Genomic DNA, 23,874 nt, shown 5'->3' with positions numbered 1-23,874 from the left:
GAAGGGAAATTTGCACTTCACAGAATTCACATCTTCCCATCGTCAACCCCAAACTTGCATAGAGGAGAGAATCTAAAGGACAAAGACCTTGTGAAACACATGCGTGTACCTGCAGTTCGGGGAGGAATCAAATATACACGACTTTATGTACAGCTCTGATAACGGGGGCTCCCAATGTACAGCTTGGCACCCGAGCCGTGGGGCAAGGAGGGTAGTTCTGCATTGGTGGGGGTAAAAAGAATCACAGAAAACCCAAAAGTATCCTTAACACCGGTCTGTGGGATGTGTAGCGCTTACTAAATGGAGTACGGAGCCCTGGCGAAGGGCACTAGGAGTGGGGCGTGCGGCAGGAGCGGCAGCAGGCTTTGCTGTAGTACCAGTGGCTGCACAGGTTCACTTTGATGGCCAAAGCGCAGTTGGTTCCTGCCTGGTCCTGGCAGCTGTCGTCTGGAGGAGAAAAAGCAAAAGGCAATGATACAGAAATGAAAAAAATAAACCATTGCGAGCTCATTAACTCATTTTTTTTTTCCCCATGCACAGCCTGGCTTGAACGCCACAGGCTGTGCAACAAATTAGTCTGGATATAATTGCCACCTCCTTTATATCTGGCAGAGCATCCCCTGGAAAAAGCCATGGAGCTTCTCCACAAATATCACCGTCAATGTAGGCAAAGGCACGAGAACATGCTTCAAACCCATAGGATTTATAGCTACATATAAAGAAGGTGCTTCAAACTCACAGGATTTACAATTACATATATATATATATATATATACACACACACATACATATATATATACACACACACACACACATATATGCGTATGTATATGTGTGTATATATGTAGCTACATATATATACACACACACATATATACACACGTGTGTGTATATATGTATACACATGTGTGTGTATGTATACACATACATATACACACACACGTGTATATCTATGTGTATATATATGTATATATGTATACACACACTTGTGTGTGTGTATATATATATATATATATATATATATATAAGGTGTTTCAAAAAGGACCCAATGGACCCAATTTCAAAGATATAGGAATTTCAGATTGGGTCTGTATTTTAGAAACACACTATTTTGCTGAAAATCCATTGGATGCATGAAACCAGGCACCTCCCAAGCACCGTGTCACATCCCGGACCCCACAGGACGCCAGCCGAGGGCACCCAGCAGGTCCAGGCCTGAGCCAGGAGCCGGCCCCAAATCCGTCTCCCATTTCCATGCTTTTCTCCCACACCGTCCTTATTCCCAAATCCCATTAAAGAATTAGAACCGTGTGTTCACTAAAGATCACGGGGGCTTTGAGCCAGCAGACGAGTCAGATAACGAGACAGTTACAAATCCCACAGGACATTTGGAGACCAAAAAAACCTCATTAAAATAATGGCACAGACCAAACTTCCTAGACATCAGCTGGAATCAGAACCAGCAACCGAGACAGCTCTCTGAAACTCCCTTTTATCTTGAGGTCAGAGCATGCTGCTTTTGAACTCGCCCCTTAATTTAATGGGGTTATCTCCAGAAACAGCCAGCCCATGGTGCCCCAATACTTGGGCACAGAGGGAGAGCTGGCCCCTCTACACCCTCCCCGGGATCACTATCAAATTGGGGGTTTGTGGTAGTTAAGATGCTGGGAGGTGCTGCTTGGTGCAAAATCAACGCCGGGGGTGCTGTGGGGCTCACCTGGGGGCTCCGTGGGGCAGGGTTGTAGGTCACAGGTCTGTTTGCCAACCGGCTTCACCAGCGGGTCGCAGCCCCGGACAATGTCCTTCCCTTGGTAGCACTTCACGTCCCGCATCCTCACGCCAATGCCGCAGGTTTTTGTGCACTGGGGAGCACAGAGAGGGAGTGAGGTGCGACCCTGCCATCGCGGGGGTCTGTGCTAAGCCAAACCCACTAAATAAACACAAAGTGCTTGCTGAAGATGTCAGGGTAGGGGGGGTGAACTGTTTCCCTGGCTGAATGTCACGTCTCAGCCCTGCACCGCTGGCCTCTTGCTCCATCTTTGCTGCCAGCAACATCAGCCGCCTGCAGCAGCTTCTGCCCCGGGACACATGGATGTGCTTCCATCCCGGTTTGCAAGACTAAACAAAATGAGGCGCCTGGAGCAAGGATGGGGAGGGCTGGGAGGGAACCGGGCGCAGACCTTCACAGCTCAGCCCCACGGCTGCTGGAGCCCGGCTGCCTCTGCAGGGTGCTGGGGCAAACTGCACACCCAGCTCTGCATCCCCAACCTCTGCATCCCCAACCTCTGCATCCTCAGGAGCCATCCCTTGGCCTCCATGCACACCCCCAGGCACACTTCCACCAGAAAGAAGAAAAAGGAACAAGAGGAAAAGAAAAAGGGGGGTAAGGGGAAAAAAGAAAAAAAGAAAAAGAATGAAAAAGGGGGAAAATTAAAAAAGGGAAATAAGAAAAAGGGGAGGAAATAAAAAAGGGGGAAAAAGAAAAAAAGAGGGGAAAATGAGAAAGGAAAAATGAGAAAGGAAAAAGAAAAAAAAGAGAAAAGAGAGAGAAAAGAGAGAGAAAAGAGAGAGAAAAGAGAGAGAAAAGAGAGAGAAAAGAGAGAGAAAAGAGAGAGAAAAGAGAGAGAAAAGAGAGAGAAAAGAGAGAGAGAGAGAAAAGAGAGAGAAGAGAGAGGAAAAAGAAGAGAGGAAAAAGAAGAGAGGAAAAAGAAGAGAGGAAAAAGAAGAGAGGAAAAAGAAGAGAGGAAAAAGAAGAGAGGAAAAAAGAAACCAAAGCCCAAGCCAGCCCATAACACCTCCTCTCATTGTTGTTCCCCCTGAGCCAGTCCCTTGGTACGAGGGGATGGGGCACCACATGCTCAGCACTAGCGCATCTCGAAGGAAAGGCATTTTTCTCCCGATCTCCCTCCCCCTGAACCCCCCATGCCCCCCTGAGCCTCCTCCCCGCTCACCTCCGACCAGGGGGTCGTGTACCACTTGAAGCACGGCCGCTCGAAGCATGTCGTCTCCTCCACGGGCTTCTTGGCCACGTCGCAGTCGGCGGGGTTGCGGGTCTTGATCTTGCCGTTGACAATCTCCAAGCAGAGCACAATCCTCTTCTTCACGCCCCGGCCGCACGTCGTGTTGCACTGTGGGGGTGCAAGTGGGACCGGCTGAGCCCCACACACCCCTGCCCGCCCCCATCCCTCCTCCATCGCCCCCCAAAACCAATCCCCAGCCTGGCGGGGGCCGCACTTACCCGCTCCCAGTCCTGCGCCAGCCAGTGCGAGGGGCAGTTCTTGTCCCCGCAGGGATGGATGGCCAGTGGTTTGGTCTCCAGGTTGCACTGTGACTCCGGCACCACCCGCCCATCGCTGGTTTTGCAGTAGACATGCCGGATCATCCTGCCCTGCCCGCAGCCGCCGCTGCACTGCAACCACAGCAGGCAGGATGGGTGCTCAGCGGCGGGGAAGGCAGCACAGCTCCATCCCCATCCCCATCCCCATCCCCATCCCCATCCCCGCAACACGAACAGAGATGCCTCCCCAACACCACCATCCCCAGATCACAGAGGGATTATTTGGGCTCAGCTTAAAATAGCTGCAGGGAAGTTCAGCACATCCTTCCCTGGGCAGCCCCACGGCAGCCAACACATCCCACGGCCTCAACACGCTGGTGCTGAGCAAAACTCAGCACCTCTCAGGGAAGCACCAACGATCAGGGAAACCTGGGGTGACACTCTGAGAGGTCACAGCAAAGAGGACAAGTGGCTGCAAATATTCCCCCATCACTGCAAAGGGCCAGGCGGACGCTGCCCCAAGCACCGGGGGAGGCAGCGAGTGCTCCCCGGGTCTTCTGCAGTGATGCACGGTGTTTCACAGAGCTGCTGCTGCCATGGAAACTGCTTATTTTTAGCTGATGCTAATGTACCAGAATCTGGGTAAAAATAGCTTGGGATGGAGGGGTCTCTGTAGCAGAACTGTGCGGGAAGGGGAAAAGGAAGGGGAAAAGGAAGGGGAAAAGGAAGGGGAAAAGGAAGGGGAAAAGGAAGGGGAAAAGGAAGGGGAAAAGGAAGGGGAAAAGGAAGGGGAAAAGGAAGGGGAACATCATTTGGAGGTTCTCTCTGTCAGAGCTGGAAGCTGCCGGAGAGGATGAGTCTGACCCCAAAACTCCCAGCACTAGGGACACAAACAATCCGCAAGCAGGGCCACCTGCAACAGGTCACGATGGCCACCTGGCCACCCCCCCAGGCTCTCACCGGTCCCCAGTCTGAGACGGTCCACTGCCGGTCGCAGGGCGGCCCCGTGCAGTTCTTCTCCGCCAGGGGCCGGGCGCTGGCATCGCACATCTTCTCGTCCTCCGAGCAGCGAATGTCCCGTGTCACCACGCTCCGCTCCCCGCACCGCGCTGAGCACTGCCGGGAGGGGACAAGGTCAGTGTCAGCGCCCCCGCAATGGGAACTGGGAGCCACTTTCTGTTTTTTTTACATTTTTACCATCAACTAAAACCAGATACTGAAAACACATGGATAACTTTCTGTAAAACAATCTGTAGCAAAGCCGCTCCTCTTGCCCAAAAACCTCCCAAGAGCTTCAGCAGTCAGGTTAAGGGGCAGGAGGGCTGTATCCTGCTCAGGTGCTGTGTAAACTCTACTGGGTAATGCCAGAGGGTGAAAATCCAAAGCACCAAAAATGCCCAATCAGAGCTGAAAAGTTTTAGCTGTCACTTAGAGACAGGGTGAGATCTCTCGCCTCCTTCCCAGAACAGCCAGCTCCTTTCCGCCTCTTTGGAGAATGTTTTCCCCAAACCGCATAACTGAAAATTTTTATGCTGTGGATAAATTTGGCACCGCACAGCCCAGTGACATTATTTAGAAGTGGATTTGAGTTACTACAGTCTCACATATACACATTTGCTCCATGCATAACGTAAAGCAGGGAAAAGTGTCAACAGCACAGCGCTCAGACGCGCTGTGCTGATATGTTAATCCTCAGATCCCTGAAATGTGCTGGGTTTTTTTTCTAATGCCTATTTCCCCAGCCAACTTGGCACCCTGCTTCAGATGGGATCCAAATGAGATTAGCTTTGCTGCTGGCTAAGAACAAACTACTCCAGGACTTGTCTCAAGCAATCTGTCCCTGACACATGCTGGAGGAGAATACAGATTTCTGTAAAATAAGCCACTCTGGTTTGCTACGCCAGTCAAAATAACGTGCCAGCACGTGCGCAGGGAGCTCCTCTCTACCCAGCTGGGAAAGTCAAAACATCCTGCAACACCAGGGAATGCACCGGCTCCTCCATCAGCTCGAGGGAAACGACGCACCCCGGTTTCCAGAGGAAAGGAGGCATTTAAATTAGAACAAAAAAAGTGTTTTGGGAGCCTCCCCGGAGGAAGAGTCCGATCACTTGTGGTGTAAAACACGGGGTGGGTTTGTGCCCGCAGACACTTGGCTCGGCGCTCGGTCTGCTCTTGCTTAGAAAGGTCTGGGCTTGATTTGGGAGCAGCAATGACATTGGCTCCTTTGCAGAGAGTCAAGGAGCGTGCGGGATCCAGGGCACAAAAGCCACAGGCAGAGACACCCAGGTGTCGTCAAACACCCTGCGAGTGACTGATGGTGTGGCCTTCTCACCCCAGAGGGGACCCAAGCCTTCATTTGAGGGAAAAAATTACAGGTACATGTTGCTCCACATGAAATAACTGCAGCCAGTGCCCTAAAAGGCAAAATCTCTGATGGCCAGGGATGAGTTTCAGCTGGAAAAGGAAAGGAGAAGCGCTGGCACATGCGCTCACCCGCAGCGTGACCAGCCCAGCATCCCCGGGGACTCACCTCGGACCACTCCGACATCTCCCACTGGGGCCCGCAGGCTGGGTTCTTGCAGACCTTGCGCTCGTCCGGCCGGGTGATGTCCGCGGACTCGCAGAGATCGCTGTAGACGGAGCTGTCGAATCCCGGAGAGATCATCTTCCAGCAGCGGACGATGCGGAACTGGTAGCCCTCCCCGCAGGTGCGGGAACACTCGCTCCAGCTGCTCGTCTCCCACCTGCGGAGACAAGAGAGGCCGCTGTGATAGGCACGGCTGGACCAGAGCTGGAGCATCCCCCAGGAACACCCTGCCTGCTCCCGGCTGGGGGACACGGCTGCAACAGGAACGAGCTGTGGTCCGGCTGCCAGCGTGCAGGAGGTTTTCCCATGGGATGGGATGTACTAACTAACGGTGGTTTCACCCAGCAGACCTGAGCTCATGCCTGCAGCAGCAGATGCTAAAACCAGTTTGCTGAGATGAAGGAGAAGCCGTTGCGATGAGGCATGGACCCCAGCAGGGACCCCACATCTACCAGCACATCTCCGCCATGCTTTTTGCCCACGTTTGACCCCTCTTTTCTGCCCATCCAGATAAAGGATGGAGAGTACATGACCATCCATCGCCCTGCAAATTCCAGCAATAATGTGACACAAAACTGCCTGTGCCCTGGTGGGACAGACATTCCTGTACCACCAGTCTAACTGCAAACCTCGCGAGATGGGCTGGAAGAGCTGGGGTCTGCTACCAGGCACTGCCGCTTACTGTCCCCTGGCACTACTGTCCTGACATTACAAGAATGAAGCAGCTTGTAAATCAAGGGAAAAGATATAAGAAGTCAAGATTTTTACAGCACAGTCACATTATATCAATCATAGCCATTCTGAACTAAAGAATAAGCTAAAAAATGTAAAAATCAAAATGAATCAGACTTCCAAATCCTCTGGACATAGGGCTGCCCCATGCACACCAGCTCTGTGTCCCATGTGGGGCTCCAGGCACAAGCAGCCTGGGAGATGTCACACATTTAGAGGTGTCACCTAAATTCAGAAGGGAGATGAAACTGAGGTCTTTCCCACCCAGATCAGTCAAAAATTTCTTGGTGCTTTCTGTTGGAAAAGTCTTGCCAGCTCTAACAGCATCCCATCTGCTGCTGTGCTGGTGAACGTTCTCCTCGGTTCACCCACCGCACAGCTGCAAGCCCCGGTAAATCACAGAGCAGCTCTTCCCTCTCCCCGTGCAAACCACGTAGCTGGAACAGCACAACTACGAGGAAGGTCGGCTTTGTAAAATCCTAGTGGGATAACCTAAGCATGAAAAGAGCCCTAGTGCTTGTGCTAAGATTTCTGCACCAGCCCTTGCCCTGATACAAGCAAACCTCAGTGACGTTTTGGATGCCCAAGGGACCACTTTGCAAGCTCGGTCCCTCCATCCAATTCATTCCAGTGTGCGCTGGTCAGGGCAGGACAGTGCCTGGAATCAGTGGCAGCCCCAGTGCAAATTTTGCCAAGACTTACAGAAGTTTTAACCTGGCAGATTCAGCTAAAGCACTCAGGAGGAAAGTCTTGCTGCATCCTGGTGCAGCCCAGGCAGATGCAACTGGGGGAGGATAAAGAGGGTGCTATAGGCCATCCCTGCTGCCGCAACCCCCAAATCCACACCAACCCCCTCCCCAAAATACATCCACGGTGGAGAAAGCGCAGAGCCCCCAGGAAGTGGTACCTTGGCTGGCACTCTCTCCCAGCACAGAACTCATGGACGGGCTCGGGGCGGGTCATGGCATCACAGTACGTATCATCCACTTCGATCCCATCATAGCGAACACACATCGCATATGTGGACATCACTCCTAATTTCAAAGAGAACACACACACACAACAGAGGACGCTTGGTGACTTTAACATCCAAACCCTTTTTTTCTTTAAGCTCTATATTCCCAAACTTCATCCCAATGGAAGGCGGCAAGCTGGAGTTTTTGGCCCGCGGGATGGATGCTGCTGGGAGGGAGGACCAACGTGGGCAGCATGGCCAAGTTTGGCTGGCTCCAAAGGCGGGCACGGCCACCAAGATCAATATATGACTAACGTTTTTATAGGAAACGCTCAGGGCTCCCTCCACCTCACAGCCATCAGCTCATGGGTGGAGGCAACAGGGAAATCAGTCCCCAACCCACTCCTTTCCCCACCCCCCCCAGCCTGCCATGCCAGTGTAAATGTTGTGAAGTCCTTTCTGGGACCTGGCTGGGGACCAGGAGGCTGCTCTGGCTACAGGTAACAAGAATTGCAGCTCTCAGGAACATATGGTTTACATGAAACTAAAAAAATCCCATAGATCTACAGCTCTTGACATGGTATTGCTTCTCGGTGATATGTCATTAAGAAAAGGCAACGAGAAAGGGGAAATTTAAGTAAAAGTTCTCCCTGCTAGCTGCAAACCAGGGCAGAGCAACCTGGCCCAGTCAAGGGGGAAATTTTGTCAAAGGGGATCAAAGAAATCCAAAATGTCCCACAACATGTGGCTGATGGGATCCCAGGGACAGGGACGGCTTGTGAAGCTCTCGCTGTGGGCATGTGGCTGCCGGACAAGAACAAATGCTCTGGCATGCTTAAAAAATTAAAATCCTCATGTTTGCTCTTTTAAGAGCTGTCCCTTAGATTGCGGTCTCCTCTCTCCCCCTTTTTTCCTTCTTTCTAATTCCAGAAGCACTGCGGGGTCTGGATTGTTTCATGGACAGGGGAGCGGTGCAGGCGAGCGCACAACCCGCACACGCTCCATCGCAAGTGATGGGGCCAGGACCCCCTAACCAAGGAGTAAAGGAGGAGAGAGACCAGGTGGCTGAGGCTTTTGGGGAGGCAAAAAGGGGGGATTGACGCAAAAATAATATAGGCCAGGTTTTGATAGCCCTGGCATCTACATTGCTGTTCCAGATTTACACCCTCGCAGCCAAAATCTGGCTCTGGGGTAGAAGGAGTGGGAGAAACAAAACAAAAATCAAAAAGCCAAATGCTATTTTGTTTCCTGCCAGAGCTGAACAATCTTCAAAATTTCACCCTGTGGGAAGCAGTCGAGCTTTACAAATCCCTCTGAATGGTCAAAAGGGGGAGGAAGGGAAAAAAAACAAGAGGCAATATGCAAGGTGTGGGGATCCTGCCGAGCCCCAGCGTGTCCCCACAGGGCTGGGAAGCAAAGATGACAATCGGTGCTCCCCAAAGGGCATTTAGCAGGATGAGGGATGCACTGAGCACTAACTCTGAGCCCCCACACACCTGCGAGGTCGCAGGGCTTTGCAGGCTCTCAGCCCCCGGCTCCTCTCTCCACCTTTGCACCCAAGTGGAGCAGATTCAGGGTCGTGCTAAACCAGCTCCAGAGATGGTGAGATCCCCTACACAGCACCAGGTCCTTCCCCTCCCTCACAGACAGAAAAGTGACTCACACACCAGGTGATTTCAGCAGGTTGTGCAGAATTTGGCTGCTTCATAGAACTACCTGTGGTACATGTAGAGCTGCAGGGTTCATGGGAGGAAAGCTTCCACCTGTACATGTCAGCAGCACTCACACCTTGGCCCTTTCTTAACAACTTCAATCTGTTTCTAGCGATAAGCAAACAAACAAAAACAAAAAAACAAAAACAAAACAAACAAAAAAGGCATTTACAAGGCGAGCGGTGACAGGCCACGTCAGACACACACATCTGCCAGCAGGCTGCATTCGATTGGGTTCGGGTTTGGGAGGGGAATTTGCTTTATTTGATGGTTGGGTTTGGTTTTTCTGATTTTTTGGGGTATGTTTTTTTGTTTTAATCAGTTTGGTTTGTTTCACAACATACCTGTCCTGAGCCCCAAGTAGAATCCCCAGCCCGGTTAGAGGCAGAGCTTCCACTGTCTAGAAATAGAGAGAATGGGATAAAAATACCCACAAGTAGTAACAGTTCAGAATTTAACAAAGTTTTCATTTTTTTCTGCTCAAATACACCTGGCCCTCGGCATACAGCGACTAAAGGTGCAGTATCTCCTCCCCTGTGTCTCCAGGGCTGTGCTGCTCAACCCGGCAGAGCTTTCGGCTGCTCAAATCTCAGCAGCTCACTCCTTCCGAAAGCCAACACGTGGCACAGGAGTTTATGAACTTGCTTCTCAAAGCACACTTTGCTTTTAAACACCAAGGCATGCTATTTGCCTACCTACTGCTTTTGCTGCTCTTGTTTGGGGTTATTTTGTTTTATTTTTAGCTAGGTAAACTTGCATCTCTCATATCCATGCTCTGCTCAAACACGTAAAGCCATCAGGAAAGCAGTAACGGAGTCAGCCTGGTGTACAAAAATGCATTTGTCAAACCAAGAATAACAACTTCTCCCAGTTCAGTGCATCTGACATGCTGTGAGGTTAAAACACACCAGGGATACTGCACCTTTACAACAAAAGGCTTTAATTCTGTTCTCATACCTTTGTTCAAACCCTTGAAACGGCTACACTGAAATAGCGTACAAGGTTGTATCCTGACATCCACTTGTCTCTGGCCTGGCGAGATATGCAGCTTGTATGATTTCTAGGCAGCAGAAGCTCTGAAATTGCCTTATTTAGTTGTTCGTAAGAAAAAGTTGAGGTCCAGTCTATCAAATCAACCTTTAAAAGGACACTGTTGAGAATCCAGCCGCTTCCTTTCGGACCCACCCTCCTTCCACCGCCAGCACTGAGCCTCCAGAAGGATTAAACACAACAACAATCTCGTTTTCCCTGTTGACTTTGCCTCTGTCAGTTTGGCAAACTGTTGCTTCCTGCGTTTGAAATGGAACCGAAATGAATGTGACTATTTTCTTGCAGAAAAATAACCACCTCGGCTCACTATAAATAGTGGTTTATCTTGCCCAAACAGCTCTGCCTGGGGTCCTGCATCAGCCCCTGGTCCTGGCTCAGCCCCAGCTGCTATTGGTGTGCTGGGAGAGGGCTCAAAGGATGGCAGTTTTCAGTAAGATTCAATAAAATATAGTCAATGTTTGCTTTTTGTATTTTTATTTTCCTGGAATACAGAGTATTGCCTAGATCCTCCAGTCTATACCTTGCTCTTAGAGGCACCAAAGTATACACCAAGTTATCCTGTGACTGGGAACCCTGTCCCTTGAAAGGAGAAAATAATCTTCAAAATAAACTTTACATAACATCTGAGGACAGAAAATCTTTCAACAGTGTCCCTTTAATGTATGTTATCCTAAATAAAGAGCTGCTTCCATGTGTAACAAGGGCACAGGGACAAGTTCTTTCCAGAGAAATCAGATGCGTGGTCATAGGGCAGCATTCAGCTCTTTTACCATTTCTAGCAAAGACAAAACTGTTGTTTTGTTCTCCTCTATATGCAAACAGCAGCACATTGTCCCACAAAGCTGGTGGGCTTTTCTCCTCAGTATGAACCTTTTTATAAAGTTGAGTATTTTCTTCCCTGCCTGCACTTCGCCTCTGCTTTTCTACCAAAAATTAGCACCAGTCCCTCACCCCGGCTGAGTTCTGGGCTGTTCATCTTCCCAAAACAATCCCCACGGAATAGTTATCCTAACAAACACACACAAACACCACAGGTCAACATCCAGAGTCTCTGGGTTTGTATTTCTGTGTTTTATTTCAGTTTTTATTTTTAAGCAAAGGGGGGAACTCAAGGCTCCTGTTGCAGGATCAGCCCTGGCTGCGCAGCACAGGATGAAGGACAAAGGGTAGAATCATAGAAAAGTTGGAAGGAACCTTCAAAGCTCATCTAGTCCAACCCCTGTCATGAACAGGGATATCTTCAACTAGAACAGGCTTTTCAGAGTCCCATCCAGCCTGGCCTGGGATGTCTCCAGGGATGGGATACCTGGCTCTGCCCTGTCTGGCCCCAGAAAGACTTGAACTGCTCCAGGAGAATAAAGCGACACAGCACCCCTACCCCGGCACACGAGCCATGTGCCCGTTCCTGTTCCAGCAAGGCTTGTTCCCAGAGAGGAAATAAAACACACCAGGCTGGTGCAGGGGGCTCCTGTAACTGGGTAACTCCATCCACACTAAGAACTACAACAGTTTAGAAAGAAATTAAATGCCCCACCTCTAACCAACCCTGTCCCAGTCTGCAAAGAGATGATCCTCCTTCGCTTGTTCATTGACAGGGAATGAAAGTGAGCAAAAAGCCACCGTCCATCCCAAACTAATCAGGGGAAGGATTTGGGAGGTCTCAGGTCCAAGTTCCTGCCCAGAACTAGGCTGACCCCAGTAACAGACTGGGTCCCACATGGCCCTGCACAGTGCAGTTTTACCCATCTCCACGGATGGGGATCCCCCACTCTCAGCCCCACACCCAGGACAAGAAGTTTCTCCTTCTGCCCCATCACCATTTCCATCAGTGTGGCTTCTGGCTGTCCCCTCCAACCCCTTCCTCCTGGAGGAACAAGTCCAAGCCCCAATGTTCTTCCCACACCTCATGCTCCAGCACCCAGCCCATGACCCACCAAACCACATCCCACTGCCCATTATGGGCTCATATCCTGCTGTGCTGGGTGCCAGCAGAAGCTTTAACCCTGGTCTCTGTGAGCTAAGCTGGGGCTCCTCATCCATCATTCCCACCCAGCAGATACAGTTAGTAATTAGTTTTACGATTGCAATTGGGCTTGAACCAATAAAGCTAGGGGAAGAAATAAAGGCCTTCTCCCTTCCACCCCTCTTTTTGTTTTGTTTTGTTTTTTTTTTTTAATAAAATGACATGTTTCCAACAGTGTATTTCCTATACCCCAGCTGCCACATATGTCTGCCTCCACTGGCCTTTCAACCACTCTGCCATGGCCCCTCAGTGAGGAGCTGAGTATCTCCCAGTCCAGGCTATGGATCCAGCCTTTTGGCTAGTGCAAAACTCAGCAAGCAAACACTTCTTTTTCAGATCTGAAAAGTTCTTGTTTTAGTCTAGAGAGCTGGGGGAAGAAGACCGAGCATTGTAGAACTAAAGCAAGGGAAGAATGGGTCAAAAAAAAAATAAAATGCAATTCACAAAGGGGTTTAAATCCCCATCTTGTCTTCAACAGATGGGCAGCCAGAAACAGTGGAAAGGGCTTTTCTGCACCACAAAAAGCTGCACTGGGGCCACTGACAGCCTTTTGTGATTATCCTGTAATAGCCGAGCTGCTCTGAAGTTTAAAGCATGCAAAGGTCCCTGTATTCCCAGGAGGTAGGGAAGCATTAGCCCCATTTAACAGCTACTGGAGGGGGTAGTCGAGGTCACCCAGGGAGAGTGGTGGGGACCCCAAGGGGTCACAGGCCCTTTGTCACCCCCACGGCACAGTAAGGCAGGGGCTGCCCTCGGCTGTCAGAGTGCTAATGAAATGCTTGCTTTGGCAGCTGAAAACAGAATTTCCAAGCCAAGCCACAAGAAGAGATGATAGACTCAAGCCCTTGGCAAAGTTTTAGTGTTCTTATCATTAAGAAGTTTGTTGATATGTTTGGCTGCTTGGACATTTTCTTTAGCATAAGTTGCTTTAGCATAAGCTGATGTAAGTTCTGGGTAAATACAGCTAACTATAACCAGAGAGCATCTGCTCAGTGCTTTACATCTCCCGAAGCTCAGCATCATGTTTTACTGCTGGTGAAGACTGAGAGACAGAAGAGTCGAAGCAGCAGAGCCAGGAGGAGACCCCCAGGGAGGTTTGGGTGCCATGAGGTGCACAGCAAGACCCACATCTATGGCTGTGGGTCTGGGACCTGGATGACTCTCAAGAGTCCAATTTCAGCCCAAACTATCCAGGGATTGCTTTAATTTTTGGGGTGCTCTGGGGAGCAGCCACAAGACCCTGAACACAGACTTGTGGTCAAGCACTAGCCCAAGACTCCCTTTCAACCAGCCCAGCCTTGCCTGGATCAATTCTGCTGCTAAAGATAGATTAAGCCTTTATTTTTTTTTTTTAAACCTTCTGTCAAGGTTTTGATTGCGGGGTTACACCTTCCCACTGCATTTTCTAGCACTACCACTCCAAACAAGCCATTAAAAGAAGCCTGAAGTAATGGTCCTAACGTCAAATCACTGAGCTGCTGCTGGAGAGTTTTTGATATTCTTGTCGAAGCAATGACTAATTGCACTGCTGCTGCGCACATGAAGGCAGCAAACCAAGGCTATTTCTGTAGGCCCTACAGAAAAGCTGCTGTTGTCCTACTCTGCCTCTCCAGCAGTGGTTAAGTGGGCAGGAACACGTGTGCAAGCTGCTGGAATCATGTTCCTGCCAACATGAGTGAGGAGGATCAGGGGTGGCAGTCAACAGGGTGGGTAAAAAGGGGCCAGGACCAACTTCTGCTGCATCAGAACTCAGAGGAAGGGGCTGGGGGAATCAGAGCAGGACGTCAAGAGAAGACAAAAGGAAGAGGTTTCTTTATGGCCATGGCTCTGATAATGAGCTGTGACAGGCAGAGAGCAATTCACAAGCTGACAGCCATCACCATGGACTTGCCAAAGTCCCCACTAAGGAGGGCAGTGAGTTTTCCTCTTTCTTAAACATTCTCTTGACCTTCTGCTCCCAAACCTCCAGTCCTTTCTTCCAGATTAACCCCCACCAGAAAGCTTTCACATACATCATCCTACCCCCACTTACCTTCTGGCTTCCAAAGCAGATAGAACCCATGCAATGGGGTCTGCGCTGAGTACAGCGCTGTTGAGTTAAGAATAGCAACAAACAGGATTGACTATGGTTAAAGACATGTATCCTACCTTGCTTTGTGGGTTCTGTTCCCTGGAGGGCTGGTCATGGTGACAGTGGCATTTGAAAACAGTGTCTCTGCAGATGTGTTGACAGCTTTGCTGTTGCTCAGCTCCATGTAGGTGCTATTAATGGTGTAGGTCACGACACCATCCGTGTCCTCGTAGTCAACATAGAGGCTGTCAATGTGTGGTCCCACATTGTTGATTGGGTCTCCCTGGGCAAAGATGCTGTTCACGGTCATGTTGAGCACCAGCTCCTTGGAATCCAAGGTCTTGTCCAGCAGCTTGTCCGTGATGGCATTCTCCGAAAGGAATTCCCTGGAGGTGAACCTGGGGTCCAAGTCTCTGTCGTCATGGTCTGTCTGGTAAGTAGACCTGGTTACGTTTGAATCTAGATTGGAGCCAACAGGGGGAAACAACAGTGACAACCACAAAATGCATTCAGGCTGGGAGGCGAAAGCAGGGACACGCTGGAGCAGCCACCTGGGAGGCCAGAGGCAAGAGCTGGGGTCTTGGGGAGGGGGAAATCTCATGGGGTTGTACCTCTCTGGGAAGAGTGTGCAGCTCTGTGGGTCTCACCCTGCTATTGCATGGCCAGAGGAGAGCTCAGCATCTGCCAGCACTGCCCCAAGCAATAGCAGAGGGCAGAAAGGAAGATGCCCACCCGGCCCCAGAGCCCACGCAGCCATGCTGGGAAAGCACTCGGGGCAGGTTGGTGGTGGGATGCCCAAGGGACTGGAGTGGGAAGGAGGTTGCTGGGGGCTGTGGAGATGTGGGAGGTGATGGATAGATGTTCAACGGGGAGCTTTGTGCACCCAGGGCTCCCTCCTGTCCTTGGCATGAGGCAAAGCACAGCAGGGCACCAGCAGGGAGACCTTACCCACAGCCACCCCCCACCCGCTAGAAACCAGAACCTGAAGGGCAAAGAGGATTTATGAGCAGAGACATTTTAAAGAACTTTCCAAGGTTTCCAAAAAACAATCCAGCAGAATCACCAGAGGTAGAAACAGAGCATTTCTCAACAAGAGCTCTGAGAAGCAGAACAGTGAGGCCCAAGTCTCCTCCTTACCTTGGGGTTGTTTGCCCTTCAGTTTTGGCTCACAGTCAATTGTTTCTGCTCTTTCATAGACCTCATTGGTTTCCTGACCTTTGCTCAAGTTTAAATCTTCCTCCGTGTCCTGCCTTCCAAACACCTGGTTCTCCAAGTCTATCCTTTCCCTGGAGATTTTCCCAAAATAGGTTGCATTGTGCTGGATAAAACCCAATGGCACTTCTCCATCAAACTCTCTGCTTTCCTCGCTATCTGACTCAGAGAAGGTGTAGTAGATGGGCTGCAGATTTTTTGAGTGTGGCTTCCTCAGGAGGGTGTATTCAAACGTGATGGATGGACTCTTGCCATTTTGATTCCAGACCTAGCAAACAAATTAAATTATTAGCGGATGCAGTAAACATATGGCACACAAAGCTTGTGATTTGTCTTCAGCTTGACAGTTGGTGAGCATCTACTTTGCTATTTCCAATCTGCTTTCCTTCATATTGCCAGCTCCCTACAGCTGGATCCCAGCATCATTTTCCAAGGGTTATTTGGCAGCACAGTCCTGAGGATCAGCCCCAGCTCAGGGAAAGGGACCCAGAGCTGCTGTACTACAACCAGCCTAAGGCTCTATCAGCACTCAAGGAGCCATCTCTTCCCCTTCCAGAGGAGCTTGGGGCTACATGGAAGATGGCAGGACCTGGGCTCTGGCTGGCTACCCAGAAGGAAATTAAATTACTTTTCTTCATATACCTGATTTTAGTTGGTTTTCTTTCAAGAAAGAGTTGAGGTTTAAGTTTTGTGCACTTCTCTAAGTTATCTGGCCCAATGTCTTTTACTTTTCCCAGGCAGGTAACTTGGCTAAAAATGCCAAGGAGTAAAAGAAACATCCCCCCACAGTGCTTGAGGTGTCTTCTCCTTGCAGAAGAGGGTTTCCCAAGCACACCTTCAATATTCACACACCCACACAAATAAAATAGGTTCATGCAAGGAACTGGGCACAGCCTCTACTCCCACTCCCCTCCTCAGGCTGCCCAGGAAAGCTGGGAAACCACAGCAGGACCCTGCTCCCTGCACCTCTTCCTCAGTCCAACAGAAATCCTCCCTTCCCCATCACCCTCAGCCTTGCAAACCTGACAAGTCAAAGCTCACCATTATATTCAACCCTTGATTTGTTGGTCCTTGTGCAACAATATACTCTATGCCAGTCTCATAAACATCCATGGGCCTGCGGTACTTGAACACCGTGCCTGCAATGTTGAAGTTCTTTGGACTGTCAACTTTGTAGTTCCCATTGAAGAAATAGTAGCCAGCTTCATCAGCCACAGCTGCAAACGAGAGAAAAATCAGCACCATCACATGCAAGAGCAGAAGTATGGAGTTGTTCATTCAGGGGAAAAGACTAGTAGAGTGTCACAGTAATAAAACAAGCGTTTCTCCTACATTGCAATGCATTTGTCACCCATTTCCAACACACATCATATGGGTACATGCCCCAAGTTCTGGGCTACACTACAAGCTCCTGAGCATAGGGGCAGGTGGCTCGCATACATTAAGGCCATCAAGGCATTGCTATATACAGCCCAGGTGCTCAGACTGCAGTGAGGAGAAATGCACTGGCTTGGACAAGGTGGTTGTGATTTACATTGACTACGGATTTAGCTCATGTCTGCAATAAAACTATGTTCATCTTCACATTGGAAAAAGCATTAGCTAGTATAGGCATGCATTGCAGGGAAGTACCAAGAGGTTATACACACCCAGAACATCTGCAGATTTTTTTCGTTCTACTATCTGAATATCCCTTGCTCCAGCAGGAATGTGCGTTACCAGAGAATAGCCTATGGGAAACTACAGATTAATGAAAGGAGCTTTGTAACAAATAATCTGAACAAAACACTCCGTAGTCAACACTGCAATGTATCAAGCAAACTGGCCTTGAGGCAAAATTAGTTTTAAGGATTTAGGGATTAAAATAAACTAATGTTGATAACTGTTAGGCTGCAAACGGACCTTATTGATAACAAAATAAAAACGTGTAAACTATGCATCCTGATTTATGGCAGAAAAACACAGCCAAGGGGAGAAAAGGATACAATCTTTATCTAAACATGATATTTGTGCATGTAAACTGGCATAAGAAAAGATATCTGAAGGCTGTTTTGTTAGCTGCAGAAGCAGTCCTGTGTTTCAGTATTGAACCCTGCACTGGCTGCTCTTCCCAAAACCACAGCAAGAGATGACATGGTTCCCCTCCAGCTCCGCTTTGCTCAGCACCAGGTAAGTGATGGGGTGAATCCTCCTACAGCCACTGATGTTCCTGTAGCTTGCTCCTCAGAGAGCATTAATCATTTATTCCTGAGTTAGGTCACTGTACTTAGGTTCTGTTGCTTTATATTGCACTCATTTTGGAAATCCTAGTCTTTCAAAACACCCGAGCTTCCTGTTATTACAAATCATTTAGTTCTAGTCTATTTTAGTCTTATTTGTCATTACCCAGTAAGAAGTCAGCCTCTTGCATAACCCCCTTGCACCATTCTGCATCAGAGACCTCAGGCTTCTGATAACAAGGGTCATGCAAAGGTTTTCCCTGCCTAAATTTACGAGTGGCATTAACACACCCAGAACATGTGGGAAAAACTGAATCAGGGCAGTTGGTAAGAGCTCAAAGCAGTTTATCAAAAAATAAATATATTTTATAAATGACCCTCTGATACAAATAAAGAAAAAGAGTCCCCAAAAGCCTTACCAAGATGAGAATTTCCTTTCCGGTAACTGCCGGTCACATGAGTGCAGCTGCTCCCATCTCCTTGGCAAACTCCACATTTATCCAAGGTGTGGGTGGAAAAGAGAATGCCATCGCATCCAATGGGCTAAAAAATGCACAAATAGAGGATCGAAGGTCAGGCAAGTGTCACACCCATTATAACTTTCTGAATACTACTAACAATATTTTTGCTATAATGTTTAACAACCTCACATTTTCCAGACACGCAAACCCCTCGGAAATCAGTGTATTTGCAGGATGTTCCATCCCGAGCCTGAACCATTAACTGTCTCTGACCATCCACAGTGGTGCAATGGAGGTCACAGGGCTTGCTAGAAATGTGAACATAGTCATCTAAGGGGAAAGCATATAAAGACACATTCAAAAACAGCAGAAACACAGTAACTTTCATCCTACCAATGTCAATGAATCTCTGCCAAGCTAAACAACAGCAGCAACAGCACAATTGCACGGCAGCCAGCAGTTCAGAAGCTGCCATCTCTTGTGTTCCAGGCTGGACAGGAGATTGCGCTTCTGAGAGCGTAACAGCCCACTGCTGCAAACCTTTGCACAGCCGGGCAGTCCCCTCTGCTGCCGGGGACACAAACGTCCAGTGATGCCAGCGGTGTCACCAACGGCAGCCCAGGGGACACATTGAAGCAGCAATTCTGTGCAAAGACTTGCAGTAGCGATATATACACATTGCACAAAAACATACGCATGTTCACTTAACATTTAATACACAAGTTAAATTAACATAGATATATTGATATAAAGTACATACACAAGGAAGACTATATTCAAAACCCTAGTAGCTTAACCAGCGCTCAGGAGCCTCCTCCTCAGGAGAAGGATCCTGGGCTCCCAACAGCTCTAAAAATCAGTCATGATTTTTGTTTAATGCCTGATGTTGACATGAGTTAGGTGCCTAAAAATTAACTAAAATCTCAGTCTCTGACTCCTAAGTTATTTCTGAGCTGCTCAGCCCAGCTGACCAAGCTGACTGACTGCATCTTGGTGACATTTGACAGAGCACATGAAGGGTGTGGGAGTGAGCAAATGTCACCAAAAATGCAACACAGCCAGTAATGGCCCCAGCTCAAAGGACACTTGTGAGCCAGACTCTTCCTGCCAGTGCTGTGCATCACCTCGTGCTCTCACATCCTCCTCCAGACTTTCAGCTCTCTGGTCCTCAGGAGCTGCAACCAACACAGGCAACAGCTATGAATTGATGTTATTTTCTTTTCAAGCTACCCTGCAGCTGCAAAATGCACCTTTGAACTTAAGAGACAATTGATTGTGTCTCTGAAAAATCACTTTAAAACATCAGAGGAGGAGCCTTCCTGCGGGCTATAGCATCATAACTATCAAAATATTTTGGCTAAGCATTATGAAGCACACAAAGAATGTCTTGTTACCAGGATATAAAGGTTTCCATTGATATGTTTTGCCGTTATACACATGGGAATTAAATGATGAACACTGCTCCTCTCGAAAGCTCCTTCCGTTTGCAGGGCACTCCTAGAATGGGATACATTAATATCCTGATGAAAACAAAATGTAGGAAAGGTTTCTGGCATGTCTCAAACAAAAGCAAGGAGTGTTTCCATTGCCTGCCCTGTCCAGAGCTGCATCCTCCTCCCACTGCACGGACAGCTGAAGAACCCCCCCGGGAGATGGTGCAAGAACCACCCGCTTGGTTTTATGGCCCCCAGAGCAGGCAAAAGGCCCAACACTCAACACAATGGTGATGGGCATCAAAGAAGGAAAACCCAATTGCTTGGAGGGGCAACAGAGTGACAGCTACAGGACAAGTGGTGTCACCTCTCCGAGGGACCCAGAAATGCCACCACACAAAGCAAGCATGAGTTTCTACATTTTGTACCAAGTGTTCCCAATGAGAAAAAGGATATCCTTACTTGGATTTTGCAGAGCTGGTATCTTTTGGATGTTCCAGTGCAAGTTTTATTAGCCAGCCCACTCACTGACTTTCTTCTGAATAAAGAAACGATGGTTAGATAGGGGTCAAACCTTTCATTTCCCTTTTAAAAATATATTTGTCCCCTGCCTCTACATAGCAGAGCCACACAGAGACCTATCACGGTCTCACTGGAGTTGACAGCAAAGGTCTCTCTGGCTTTGTTACCTGCAGCATCAACTACTCCTATGACAGCATCCTAGGAGGTATCATGGGAACAAGGTTTGGAAGGTGTCATCTAGCAACAACACTGCCTGGAGAAGGTGGAGCCATGCACAGAGCAGCTGGGATCAGTGGGTCCCCAACCAACCCTGCACCACAGTGTCCTCACTGCTGTGCCCAGAAGCCTTGAGAACAGAGTTGCACTAAAATTGTTGCCCATCCGCACTAATCTCTGCAGGAGAAACTTCAGGGCCAGCACAGGAATAGTTTGGCTGGTCCTCCTGGCAGGGGTGCCCAGGGCACAGCATCCTCAGAGACACACTTACCCTTCTGTGCAAGCAGGTTTGCTAGACAACACCTTTTCACCAGTGCTTATCTGCTGAGCGACAACCTCCTGGACCAAGTCTACCCTCCAGCAAGCTGGAGCTGCCCCAAGCCCGGCCGGTGGGTGCCGCAGCTCCGGCGGGTGCCGTACCTCTGCCGCAGGCAGTGCCGCTCCTGGGACTTCACACCTCCCCCGCAGGTCCTGGTACACGCCGTCCACTTGGTCCACTCACCCCACCAGTGCGCGGTGACATCTGCCCCATCCTCCAGGCTGTTGGAGCTCTGCGCCAGGTCCTGTGTGAAGCACCGGGCAGGTTGGGAGGAGAAGCAGCGTCAGCATCTGCACTGCAGAGCCCAAGGACATCCCCTGGCCAGCCTGCCCTGAGCAAACAGGGCATTTCCTTCTCCAGCTGAGGTCAAGCCTGAGATTTCCATCTTGCAAGAAACCCTGCATTTTTCCAATTGTGTTTTCATTACAAATTGGAATGAAATGGCAATATTTGGGATTCCTCGGGAAAGGAAACGTTCATTGTTTCACTCAGTTGGCAAAACCAAGCTCTCAAACAACCCTAAGCTCTCCAAATCTTTTGGTGCTCTCTGACTTTTGCTCCACAGTGAATTCAGGGAGCTAAAAAGTTTGTTGCAGCCAAAAGTTCCACTGAAAGCTTCAGCAGACCCTTGCAAAACCACTCTGCAGCGGGAGAGCGTGCCAGTGGATGCTAGCAGGCTGGAAGAGCCCTTGTGCTCCCTTTGCAAATGCCACCAGGTTTGTCACTTCAGGAGGGTCTTTGACACCCCATCTCCCACCCCTTGGCCACCACAGGCAGCAGTGTGACAATGCAGAAGGCAAAGGAGCTGCTCCACCAGCAGTGTCACCACCACTTGTGCTCAGTGCGGTGTTCACAACCCTTCACAAGGGGCACAGAACGTCCTGGGGAGTTCCAGCTATTGCTCATTGCAGGGGCAGGATCCAGAATCACCTGCTGGTTAGGAGGTTTCTATTAATTCTGCGTTTACTGGGAAAGGGAGAATACTGTTCTATGCAAAATAAATGAAAGCTCCGGACACTGAGAAAAGGAACAGTGCTGATCCAAGAGCACAGCATGGTCTTTCAGAGCCTTGGAAGTGATCCACGCACACTCTTAGCCATGGATGGTACAGCTCAGGTTAAGCCCAGACTAAGGAGCTAAGTCGAGTCACATCCCTGCACTTTCTGGAGACCTGACGCATGCACAGACCAGTCCTGAAAGTCCCAGGGGTTCCCTACCCCAGACCCCCAGCAAAGCAACACCCTTACCTGAGCTATCACAAAGACAACGTTGCCCACGAGGAGAAGGGCGAGGATGCCTTTCAGCTGGGATTGCACACTGACGGAGATGCTGCTCCACCTCCACTTAGATATCTTCATCCTAGAAAGTGACCAAACACCATGCTAAGCAAAGCTTCCATCCAGCCCCACCACCCCTCAAGAGCAGGGGCTGCTTTGCAGCCTGGGTTGTGCAGCATGTGTCTTCTCCAGCATTCCTGCTCAGCTAAGTGACACTAGCCACCACTGACTGCAAGGGCTTGATCCTGAAGTTATATTTAATTAGTAGAAGCATTAACATGGTACAGGTTCACATCCCACCTCGGTTGCTATCTTCCAAACCACAACCCTGCACTGGTTCCCAGTGGCTGCACCTGATACCACTGATGAGAGCTGGGGCTCCAAGCCTGTCTTGGTAGAGAAAGTGGCTTACATCAAAGCAAGCATTGCATGAGAAGCAGCAAGTAAGAAGTGCCTTTGGACCTACAGAGCAGTGCATTTAAATATCCTCATTTACAGAACTGTTCCGAAAAGAACAAGATGAAAGGCTTCATATACAAAAAAATGCAATTAACAGCCATTATTATTCCTTTTTTATTTGTTCCACTCTAATTCCCACCAATTCCCAGGGAAGAAGCCTTTTCTTATAGAAAAGAAACCACCCACAATTAAAGAGCAGAAATGAAGTATCCCAAGTGTAAGCCTTTCATCTCTTTCTCCATCTGCCTCATGAAAGAGAATAACCTAGAATGGCATTTTCTTAAATAAAAATCCAGCTCAAAACCACAATACATTTTATTGTGAACCTCGCTGCAAGAGCCAGAAAGGAGCAGGTTTCAGGAAATCATGCTTCCAGGCAATCAAAGCAGTTCATGTCTGTAAGAAAGAGGGGAAAAAATATTCTCCCTTAAGCTAATTTCCCTTGAAAAGTAACAAGACAGTATCTTTGGGAAGCAGGGAGGTGGGAGAGTGGCTACTCCTGGGGGTAGGGGGCAGGACTGCAGACCTGCAACATAAAAGAGCCCCCTTCCTACCCCTTTTTCTTCTTGGAAGGGCTTTTGTGGCAGCTTTGGAAATGCAGAATCGCTGGCAATGCCAGCACAACTTTGGTATCTGGCTTACAGAAATTACCAGAGGGCTTCCAGGTCCCCAACTCTGCTTTGCAATCACCCCAGGGTAGAGGTCCAGCATGCAAAAGACACTTTCCAAGAGGCAGATCCATTGATTAATGGAAGCCCAGAGCGCTTGGCTGGGGATCCTGGGGACAGGTGGCTGAGACTTGCCTTACACTTGGTTTTCATTAAGGCTTCCAGACACTTCTGACTCAAAGCCAATAACAGAGCTCGCTCAGAGTTTATCCTAGAGTCGCTCAGAGCTGCATGTTTAAATAGAGGAAAAATTAAAGCCGGCGCGGGGCGGGAGGGGGGAAATGTCGCCGACAAGTATCGCGGAGATGGTAGCGGAGGGAGCCCCGACAGAGCCCGCAGCCCGGCCGGAGGGGAATCCCGGAGCGGCGGCGGGGGGACGATCCGCCCCGGGCAGCGCTGCCGGGGCGCGGGGAGCGGGGCCGGGACGGGCCGTACCTGGAGGCGGCGGGGCCGGGCGGGGCGATGCTCCGGGGCCGGGCGGTAGCGGCGCGGAGCAGCAGCAGGAGGAGCGGCGGCGGCTCCAGACGCTCCCTCCCTCCTTCTCTCTCTCCGACTTCAAAGGGCAGCCAAAAGCGCCGGGGCTTCGAGCGAGGAGGAGCCGCCGCAGTGGCTCCCCCCAGCCCGCGCCGGCCGCTCTTATAGCGGCGAAGGGGGAGGTGGAGAAGCAGGGGGGGGAAAGCG

The 23,874-nt window shown here is 49.7% G+C and overlaps 1 protein-coding gene across 1 annotated transcript; it reads right to left on the bottom strand.

Moving 5' to 3' along the window:
• Nucleotides 1-328: 328 nt before the first annotated feature.
• ADAMTSL2 (ADAMTS like 2) lies at nucleotides 329-23,346 on the bottom strand (the record flags this gene model as incomplete). Its single annotated transcript, XM_080355702.1, is given in 20 exon segments — nucleotides 329-447; nucleotides 1,718-1,862; nucleotides 2,952-3,128; nucleotides 3,239-3,409; nucleotides 4,238-4,393; nucleotides 5,808-6,021; nucleotides 7,504-7,630; nucleotides 9,268-9,371; nucleotides 14,485-14,866; nucleotides 15,545-15,887; nucleotides 16,661-16,836; nucleotides 17,269-17,349; nucleotides 18,258-18,381; nucleotides 18,484-18,629; nucleotides 19,694-19,796; nucleotides 20,195-20,270; nucleotides 20,891-21,033; nucleotides 22,037-22,148; nucleotides 23,177-23,211; nucleotides 23,215-23,346. Coding segments are annotated over 20 exon segments (3,066 nt in total).
• Between the last annotated feature and the right edge of the window lie 528 nt (nucleotides 23,347-23,874).

The sequence above is a fragment of the Nesoenas mayeri genome (assembly GCF_963082525.1).
Source record: "Nesoenas mayeri genome assembly, chromosome: 18".
In the NCBI taxonomy this organism is placed as follows: domain Eukaryota; kingdom Metazoa; phylum Chordata; class Aves; order Columbiformes; family Columbidae; genus Nesoenas; species Nesoenas mayeri.
The sequence above is the reverse complement of the archived record's forward strand: the minus strand, read 5'-3'. Positions and strand labels throughout refer to the sequence as shown.